This window comes from Euphorbia lathyris, chromosome 6 (assembly GCF_963576675.1).
Source record: "Euphorbia lathyris chromosome 6, ddEupLath1.1, whole genome shotgun sequence".
NCBI classification, from domain to species: Eukaryota; Viridiplantae; Streptophyta; class Magnoliopsida; order Malpighiales; family Euphorbiaceae; genus Euphorbia; species Euphorbia lathyris.
This window is the reverse complement of record NC_088915.1, coordinates 51,717,393-51,728,010: the sequence shown is the minus strand read 5'-3', so window position 1 is coordinate 51,728,010 and position 10,618 is coordinate 51,717,393. Positions and strand designations below refer to the sequence as shown.

Sequence of the window (10,618 nt, the reverse complement as noted above, 5' to 3'; positions counted from 1 at the left end):
TTTTAAAATGCCTATCCGTCTCCTCCGCTTCAATCCAAGCCGTGAAGGGCGAATCACGATTGGCGAATGGGTTATGTCTGGCATTCTCCTCATTCATACGGAGCACCGCTGCTCGAACTCTGTCATCAAAATTCTCCGGATCCGCCCTTGGGCGACCCCTCCGTGGAGATCTGCTTGGAGAAGATGACGAACTGGATCCCGAAGACGGATCCGAGGGTGATTGTCCGTCACGTCCGCCTCCGCCTCTATGCCCGCCTCCACCTCCACCTCCACCTCATTCGCCTGGGGGAGCCTGACCGTTATCTCCTCCAGCGCCTCCTGAAGGAATATGCTCATTATTTCCCTGGTGTGGTGGTGGTGGTGGCAGCCCACTTGGATGTGGTGTGACTATTGGCCTTTTACTCTGCCTACGTCCAGTAGATGGGGGTGACCTGCCTCTACGGGAAGATCTCGGTTTTCGGGGCGAAGGTGATTCAGACCGCCTACTTTTCTCCTTTCTACGCTTCTTATGCTTCCGCCCTTCTGATCCACCCATGGAGAGGTTTGTTCGCGGTCGCATTGGGATATCTGATCCGCCCAGATCAATCCTCTAGCTAGTGGATCCACCCACCAGAGTTTGAGTGGTTCTTTGACTCCCTCCTGCGCCAGCAGGAAATAACTCTCGATTGATCGACCGTTCTCCTAACGCCGTTGTGGTGGTTACCATGGATTCCGTATTATGGGCTTGGAGAAATGAAGAATTGTGGGCATTTGGCCCTAGAGTCATCTGGGGCCAAGAAGATATTGTAGGGCGACAAACTCCAAAACGGGGGAATGGTCATAAATGACCGTAGACGATCACCTGTTTTTGGGCCAAACTTTTCCCTTATAGCTTCTGCACACATGTTGATGAATGCGTCCGGAGGCATACTACTTTCAGCGTGCGCTGGAGGAGCATTGGAATCAGTGCGACCAGCACTAGTTATTAGTGGTGTCTCGACCCCTGAGGAGGGGTTATGATCTCCATTTGTCATATTTATTTTAATCGTGAGTGAAAACACTTTATTTGTTTAAGGATTCCACGTTCACCGCACCAATTGATAACTTATGGAAAAATCCTTGATCGGAGCACTTCCCTGTGAGGCGCCGTTAGGATCGGCTGGGGACACTCCGATGCCAAAGTCAGTAATATTTCTGAGAATAAACTGTAAGCACAAGAGTAGAGAATCAGTAAGTGTACCTTGATAGCCTAAGGATGTAGGCTATATATAGCTTGGAAGTCGTAACCTTTGGCAACCAGAAAGTCTCCATTAATGCTCCATTAATGGCGGTTATAAGTTATCCTTAAACTGGCGGTTTAGCTAATTGATAGCTCATTAATGGCCTTTATGGCCGAGTCGGCTTTAGCTGTTACAGTGACGAATCAAGTAGATGAGGAGATCCGCCTTATAGGTTCGCCGGCGGATCTCTTTGAGTGGGATCGTGGAGATCCGCCATCCGGATCTCTCTTGGAGATTAATACGCGGCGTTCTCTAGGTGAATATCCCTTTTGGTCCTTAGGATAATATCTCAATGTTATCACAAGGTTAAACATTTAACCCCATTTACATCCTATAAACTCCCAAACAAGGTTAATTTTTAACTTTCCATTCCATCACTTCCCCTCCATTTCCATTACCTCCTTTAACTCTCACCCCCGTTAACCTACAGACTTCCAAACAAAGGCTTAGAGGTTAATAGGAGTAATGTAAAATTTTTTAAATTTTTTTGTCCTCTCTATTAAACTCTAAATGACCTCATTTACATTTTATAAACTTCTAAATAAAATTAATTTTTAACTTTCTTTTCAATTACTATTTTTTTTCCTTTCCATTACCTTATTGAACTCCCACCTCAATTAACTTCCAAACTTTCTAAGAAAGGTTAAGTTTTTTATTTATTAAAAAAAGAAAAAATGAAGCGTAGATAAGTAACATTTTGAGGCAATCACGTCACGTGAAGGAGGCATGTCATAAAAAAATGTATATATACACTCGGGAAAAAATAGAGAAGTACCGAAATTGACTTGGGTTTGGGAATTGGGAGTAAAGAAGGCATCTTGTGTTTAGGGTTTTTGTATTCAATCGTCCTCATCCTCCGGTACGATACGATTTTATCCCATTATCAAAATCTTGTTTTGTTACTTTTCTAATCTTGAGTCTCGTTCAATTTTGCTTCTACTTGTTTCTTTCACTGCTGAACAACTTAATTATTTCATCACTTTTCCCCCATAAATTCATCCTTGAAGGTAACAAAGAATTTAGCTTCTAAATAATTTTTTTTTTCTTTCATGATTTCTTTTATAAATTTATCACAATGATGTTTTTTTTTTTGCGGTTGGAATGCCTTTTGACTTTATTTTAGATGAATGAACGTATTTATACTGTCATCTGAATAGTCATGTAATTTTTTCTGCAAGGATAAAGTGAGTCTACATCATTGTCTGAGTGTTTGTTACTCTTCGATTTATTTCAGTGTTCTATTGCTTTCCAAAAACCAGGCATACAGAATATATTTCGGTTGTTCAACAGTTTATGTTGTCTGATTTGAGAATTCTTTAGTGTTTTTCAGAAGGCAACTGGTGTTCCATAAATGGGTGAGAATGGGAAACGATATCGCCACAGAGATCATCATGATGGGGACAGTAGAAATCAGAAAAGACGTTTCAGTGATAAGGATGAAAAGGGAAACGATGAACTTGTTGTTTATAGAATACTATGCCCAGATGAGGTTATAGGAAGTGTTATTGGAAAAAATGGGAAAGTCATAAATTCCATAAGGCAAGAGACAAGAGCTAAGGTTAAGGTAGTTGATCCATTTCCTGGTGCCAAGAATAGGGTTATTACTATTTATTGCTATGTCAATAAGAAGGATGATATGGGTGATGATGAGTTTTATGACCGTGAGCCTTTATGTAGTGCTCAGGATGCTCTCCTTAGGGTTCATACTGCAATTTCAAATGCAGTTTCCTCTATTATGGATTCTGACAAGAAACGGAATAGAGAGGAATGCCAAATTCTTGTCCCATCTAGCCAGTCTGCTAATATCATTGGGAAGGCTGGGTCTACTATAAAGAAATTGAGAACCAAGACGAGGGCAAACATTAAAGTTACTGCTAAGGATGCATCTGACCCAACTCAGTCTTGTGCTATGAACTTCGACAACTTCATTCTGGTCAGTCTGTTGCATTTAAGTGTTTTCTGCTAGGAAAGTCTGTTAATAGCTAACTGTGATATTCAATAGTTTGACTTTTTGCTAATTATTAAATCCAAATGCGTGTTGTATAACTTCTGCACTTTATTTTGTTTTTACTCGAGTAAGGTGAAATCCTTAGTAAGCTTTCCTCTCGAAAAATACTTGAGTTAGCTTATCACATCTGAATACTACATTTGATGAAATCCGGCTGCCTTATTATTCTGTAAGTCAGATAGCATGGCGTGGTCACCGTCTCTTTTTCCTTTGGACAATGCATGTGGGCTTTACCAAAACTCGGAAGCTTGGGATGTTACAGCTAGACTTTTTGGTTAATTGCCCTGTTACAAGATCCGTGACTAGGGAACATAGCACTTTCTTCATCTATTTGCTTTATGGAATTCGTAAAGTTTGAGCTGCTTATATATTTATAATTATAATAGTTATTATCAATTAGGAGTACTAGACATGATTGGTAAATAGAAATGTGATGTAAGAATATTGGAGTCCTTACCTCTCTCACGATTTATGACATTAAGATGGTTGGTTTGGTTCGATTGCTTCGTTGTCAATTTACTTCCCTTTCTTGTAAAAGATATTCTAGTTGGTGAACATATTGCATATTTTTGGTATTTTTTAGTGCCTTGTCCTTGCTCGTCAGAAAAATAAAGGCCATTACTTGTTAAATGCAGATGGGTGGATGTGAAACTAAAATTACATCAATTTTTGGTCCCTGTTTTGGTGTTTCCTGAAAACATCTGAATTCTAAATTTCTAATACATTTGCATGCCAAGTCATTATAATCCTTCTTGCTTGAAGCTTAATGTCTTTTATTTTTTCTTTCCAAAAACAGATTACTGGTGAATCAGAAGCTGTGAAAAAAGCGCTGCTTGCAGTTTCTGCAATTATATACAAATTCAATCCTAAGGAAGAAATTCCACTTGAGACAACTGTGGCAGAAACTCATCCAAGCATTATAATACCATCAGATCTCCCTATTTATCCATCAGGCGGATTATATCCAAATGCAGATACAATTGTCTCTTCCAGATCGGTTCCTCAAATCCTAGGATCCACACATGTGCCAGAACTTCAGGGTTATGGAGATGCAGGAAGTACATGGCCGGTGTATTCCTCTACTCTCCCTGTAATTCCAAACTTTGGTGGTACCTCGCGATCTGAAGAGTTGATCCTTCGAGTATTGTGTCCCTTTGACAAGATTGGGCGTGTCATTGGTAAGGGAGGGGGTACAATTAAAAGCATAAGGCAAGCAAGTGGAGCTCGTATCGAGGTTGATGATACAAAGGCTGATCGTGACGATTGTGTTATAACAGTGACAGCAACAGAAGTGTGCTTCTCATCTTCCTTTGTGTTATTCTTCTTCCCATTTTCAAACCTTTTTTTAATTTTGTCCAGTACTTAAACTATGTCTTGTTTCTTGATTTGCATAAGTCCAAAGAAAGATACCATTAAAATAATGCATCAAAAGTAAACTGTTTTATAGATCGACTTGGATCAACTGAATTTCAAAACCAAACTACATGGTTGGCTCAACTTGTCTAAATGAAATGTTTTTGTGGGGAAAAGGGATTCTTATAAAATTGATGCTAGAAAGTTCTGTTTTTATGATGCTCTTTTTCTCATAGAATATACCTATGTAATTGTTGGTCCATTAATTTGTTTACCACTGTGGCAGTCACCCGATGATTTGAAATCTATGGGAGTTGAAGCTATTTTATTGCTTCAAGGGAAGATAAATGATGAAGATGATGATGCTGGTAGATTTCGACTCCTGGTTCCATCTAAGGTTATTGGGTGCATTATTGGGAAAAGTGGTTCAATTGTAAATGAAATTAGGAAGAGAACTAGAGCTGATGTACGCATATCAAAAGGCGAGAAGCCTAAGTGTGCAGGTGCCAATGATGAACTTGTTGAGGTCTGACTTGTGAACTTCAGTGTGTTTCTTTTTCTTCACATTTTATTTGTAGCTTTGTCGTAGACTGACCTTGTATGTATAAATAGGTCTTGGGAGAAGTAGGAAGTGTTAGAGATGCACTTGTCCAAATTGTTTTGAGGCTCAGAGATGATGTCGTGAGAGAAAATGATGGTGGCCATAATCCTTCAGTTGGTGCTGATCCTTTTTATTCAGGTGGCGCGGGTATTTCTATGCCATCTCTCTTGCCTTCTATTCCACAAGTTGCTCCACTGGCTTATGATCAGAGGGGTGAAACTGGAAGTGGCTTTGGCCTGCTTTCGTCAAGCGGCATCTATGGATATGGATCTCTATCGGTATGTCAACATTTGGGAAGTTTTGCCTGTGCTAGTTTCATCATTAACATCGGTTATTTATTTCGATAACAAACTCTAACAGATAGAAATAAATACAGAGGCACAGAACAAGTAACAGGGATGAAAAAAATAAACTAGTATTGATGATTCTCAATCTAAATCAAAGAGTAACCAGAATACAATTGACTAGAAAATAAAGGAAAACCATGCTGAAGATAAATCTATGCCAAGGATTTCTCCCCTCTCTACTCAGAGTAGAGCCCCAAATTTTTTATAATGAGACTCAAATAGAATGATATTCCAAAGCTACTCTCTTGGCTTGCACAACCTATATATAATTCAGACAACTTGTCCCTCTATACCTAAATACCCTGCAATGCTTTCACTCCTTTCTCTATCATACTCATTCAGGAGTTTATGATCATTGGATTGATTAATGATGCAGTTTTCCATCTAACCATTTTCATTCAGTTATTGATTTAATTATTGTTGCTATTTTTCTTCTGGTTGATGATTTAAGGTTGATTCAATGCATCTCTTGTGATGAGTTTGCTCAAGTGTTGCTACAATCCTGGCGCACTAAAAATGTTTTCTAGGGTACTCCCCCTAAAAATGTTGTTAAGGTTAATGCTAATACTAATTTTATGATTCTGGTTGGGATTAGTTGAGTCTGATGTCTTCCCTGATTATTGCTATTTTTGTTATTTTATGATGTCTTGCGGTGGTTGAGAATCTAGTTTACTTTCCCCTGTGTAGAATGTGCTACTGTTCACAGATCAGAACAGATTACAAAGTTGCTATTGTTTGGTTCTTTACAATAAGGTGTCTCATCTTATTGAAAAAGGGTATTTAATTGGAGATGCATGATCCAGATGATTAACATATAGCATGACACTCTAGATTTTCTTGGACCAATAAGGCTAATAATGTTTGGCATTGATTTGTCGGTTCCTAAAATCTAAATTAACTTACTTTGCGTATATCAAGTCAGATCTTGAACAGTTAGGTTAAAACTCGTAGAAGTTAGAACAGATGAGCCTTGTTCCAACAATAATATTGTTCCATAATGACTTGGATGCCATTGCTTCAAACTCTGCAGACATACTTGCAGTTTTGGGTGAAGCTATGTATCCAACCTTTCTCATGGACTGAGATGCAGGGACTTTTCGCAATTGAACATATTATCTGTCAAGTGCGGTGATCTGTAGCAATTGAATATTTAGGTTTAGACCCTTATCTGTTCTCTATTAACAACAAACTAGGATTTGATTGTTTTGAGGTGTGAAACCATTTTTCCTGGAGTAGCACAATAGCACGCCAACCTGTTTTGAAATTTGTAGTTCACTCTCTTCTTTTATTGTTTCAGTTTACAGATAATTTTATGATAATTGCAGCTGTAGTGGACTTAATATGTCCTCCTTAAAAAATTTTAATTTTGTTTCTTTCTACTTCTAGTACTAAACCTTCCCCCTTTTTTGTAGATGGGAGACAATGGCTATGGCTCGATGTCCTCATATTCATCATCTAAGCTGTATGGAGAGTTAGTATTTTTTTCCCCATAGATTCTCGTGGTTAGCCTTGTTTCCTTCAAGTTGTATAACTTCCATCCAAGCTAATTTTTTCACACTTGTACAGGCTACCTTCACCCTCAACCTTAGAAATGTTGGTGCCTGCTAATGCAGTGGGTAAAGTGATGGGCAAAGGAGGGGCTAATCTTTCCAATATTCGAAAGGTTTGCTCATCTTTTTTCTTATTACCCTGGACGCACACACATCACATGTTTGTTCTGATATTATTGAAGGTTGCCTTTGTACTGTATACTTCCACTCTTGGTCTTTCTTATTATTAAAATAAATTTTTATTAGTTAAATGGTGGTTTGTCTTCAACCACAAATACATGCAGTGGGGTTTACTTATGCAAAATTTGGCCCTTATTCCTGCATATGCAAGGTGATACTTGAGGACATTATAGTGTTCGTGATGTTGGGTTTTTGGGAACGAAGATTCAGATGATGATTAAAATCTATTTAGTGGATAGGACAGAGTGGAGGGAGAGAATTTGTGTTGATGACACGACTTGATTGCACGGTTTTATATGATGGTTCATGTTAGCCGACCCCGAATCATTTTGGGACTAAGGCTTTGTTGTTGTTGTTGTTGTTTTGTGTTCTACATAAATACCAAATCATGCAACAATGCTACCAAGTCACTATTAAGGAGCTTATATATATACATATATATGTGTGTGTGTATGTATAACCTCCTTAATAGTGACTTGGTAGCATTGTTGCATGATTTGGTCCACTTAATGTGTATACAGGCACACATAATTTGTTGGTATTGCTAATTGTTATATATGGTTTTTGCAAAATGCTATAGAAGGTAATCAGTCTTGATCCCAGTCATTTCAGAAGATTGCATATGCATTGATAGTGCAAGAGCTATTGATTTTATATAAAGAAAATGTTAAAGTTTTGCTATGTATTTGTACATTCTCTCTTAATTTATTTTGGTACGGACTGGAATTTAATTCAATTGTTATGATTTATTTTTCGTCTCTCAGATCTCTGGAGCAATTGTAGAGATATCTGATGCCAAGTCTGCTAGAGGTGATCGAATTGCTCATATCTCTGGCACACCAGAGCAGAAACGTGCAGCTGAAAACCTGATCCAGGCATTTATAATGTCCACCTGAAATTTTGAGGATGCCTCTTGGTGTTTGAAGGTGAAATAGTTAAAAAATTGGAATTTTCTTCATCAATCAATCCTTAGTTTCTTTAGGTTCCGTCTGCGGAAGAGCTTCACTTTAGGCTTCTACAGCTGGGCTCCTGTTTCTTATTTACATTGCCTGTCAAGATCATATGGGAAATTTGCCGCTGGTTTATATTCGTGGGCTTAGGTTTCTGCCCTTGTTGGTTAATCGTTCCCTCAATCTGCGGATCTTAGAATTTAATAGGTTCTTTCCGTCGTTTGTTTTATTAGGTCTTGTCATTAACTAGTGTGGAGCCACCTTATTTCCAATATTGTTTATTCTCTAATTTTATGATCACGCCGGAAAGGTTTTCGATTTTCCATATTGCCAAACTCATTATGAATGTTTTGTTTTCTGGCCATACAGTCTCGTGCTCTCTCTACTTGTTAGTCAATCATCTCTCTCGATAATTCAAAATGCTGTGCAGTTTGCATGTGGAATTTCTACTTGATATTTTCTTGGTTTTTACTTTTCCACTGCAGCCTAAGAATATTATTTACTTCCTCTTTATCAGAAAGTAGAAATGGATTTCTGGAGCTTTGGCTTTCTTCATTCTCCTCGTAGCTCAGAATCATGTGATCTTTGAAGTGAAAGTCATGGGGTCTGAATATATTGCTGAACATCATTTAGTTTTAGTGATTCTCAATGCTCCCTCTTGATGCATATTTCCCCACTTACTCATGATGTCTTCTATAATTTTCAATATCCTGTCTATCAAGATCGATTAGGCAGGTTTTGCTGTTTCTGAATCTGTTTATGTTGCTCAAATGAGAAAAGATTTCCAAAGCGTTTCTTTTCTTGCCTAAATCAAGTTCCATAATCACACTTGTTTTCTTGGTGTACAGTCTGAACTGTTATGGGTGCATTAAGTACAGAGCTTCACCCATTTTTCCAGGAACAGCCTGAACTATTGTGGGTGTTAATACCCATCACTCTTGGGACAATCAAGTTCCCGCTTCATTGGCAGTTGGCTCTGTTCCTAATAGCATTTGACCTCGAGTTAAAGGATCTTTTTTGGTAACTTTTGTGGCTTAGTTATTCATAGTTGCCCCAAAACTTACTTAACATTTCACAAATGATCTGAATTTTTAAATAACTTGGGCTGTAATAAAAGATGCCTTCTCTTCCCCACTCCTCCCTCATGTTGGATCCTTCCTCTAACTTTGAATCTACGTCCGCCCTTTATAAATTTGATTCAAAAGATCTTTTTACTTGTTAATTATTATAAGCGATATATTTATTGATGATAAAGGGCCCCTCCATTATAATTGGTTCATTTTCTAGTGAATTTTACTTTCAGGGAATGAGAGATCTTTCCATGAATACCTTATTTGTATAGAGCATTGTCCATATGCCATCAAGTTGGCAATGGTTAAAATTTATTCACCAAAGCCTACATGTCATCTGGCAGTTGTTAGCCTGTTATTTTGATGTCAGTAGAAGTTTGGCTCTTAATTTTCACTGAGAAGCTGCCGTATTACTTCTTCAGTGGTCTATTTGACTACCATAGGTCCTAGATTTGAGCCATGATCTTGACCTTCAATCTGTTATAAAAAGAAATCTTCTTGTGTGTTTCTAAGGGGATCCAATCCTAGGATTTCAACAACTTCTAGGTTGAGAGTTAAGGAAAGGAATCATTAGGCCAATGGCCAAGTTCAAATCGTCATATTACTAGTGATCATGTTTTGCAGTTCACTAACATATTCTGTGCAGTTTTGTCCAAATGATCTAAGCTTCTGCTATGTAGTTCTCTTTTCCTATATTTGATCACTGACCGTTTTTATTTGCATTTTTTGATTGATTTGTCAATAAAGTCCAAATTCCCATGTTCTGCGCTTCCAATCAGGATTCCTTTTTTTCGTAGTATTTCATGCTGAACATCTTAAAATGCAATCTAAAACGTACCATTTCTTGAACTTTTGAGTCATTTTTCGCGAAATGATCCTCATGGTTGCTATGAGGCGCACTAATGTTGGAGTGACATGTTTAATTATTACTATTTATGTCTAGTGTTTTTATTTATTCATAAGTAAAAGTTATTTTAGGGATTAGAGAGAGTTCCTTAGCGTAGTTGCTAAAGTTTCCATAATCTTAGTGTCTAGGCCTATCCATTTTTGTATTCCATTTGAAAGGGGGGATACATCATGACCAATTGGGGTGTCAATACTGCTCTTACAGTAGGAATGGAGATCTATTGATAACGGCGGGGTCATTTATTTAGAAAGGCTGTTGCATTTTGATATATATATATATATATGTAAAATAGTGTAATAGAGTGACTAAGTGACTGCTTGTGATATCTGGAGAACATTGCTCCTGTGCTTTCCAAAATTGAAGATTTCATCTTGTTTGTTGTGCTTGTATATA

General features: G+C 37.9%; 1 protein-coding gene across 3 annotated transcripts; it reads left to right on the top strand.

Annotated features, from left to right (window-relative positions):
* Positions 1–2,032: 2,032 nt before the first annotated feature.
* On the top strand, positions 2,033–8,573 carry LOC136231848 (KH domain-containing protein At4g18375-like). 3 transcript variants are annotated; one of them, XM_066020821.1, is made up of 8 exons: positions 2,033–2,118; positions 2,590–3,192; positions 4,064–4,558; positions 4,907–5,146; positions 5,233–5,499; positions 6,981–7,030; positions 7,135–7,231; positions 8,063–8,573. In XM_066020821.1, the coding sequence occupies exons 2-8, from the start codon at positions 2,611–2,613 to the stop codon at positions 8,192–8,194; spliced, it is 1,863 nt and encodes a 620-aa protein (XP_065876893.1). In that variant the 5' UTR covers positions 2,033–2,118; positions 2,590–2,610; the 3' UTR covers positions 8,195–8,573. The 3 variants fall into 3 exon arrangements, with proteins under 3 accessions (XP_065876893.1, XP_065876891.1, XP_065876892.1); XM_066020819.1 differs by having other exon boundaries at positions 6,981–7,039; XM_066020820.1 differs by having other exon boundaries at positions 2,041–2,118; positions 2,580–3,192; positions 6,981–7,039.
* Positions 8,574–10,618: the final 2,045 nt, after the last annotated feature.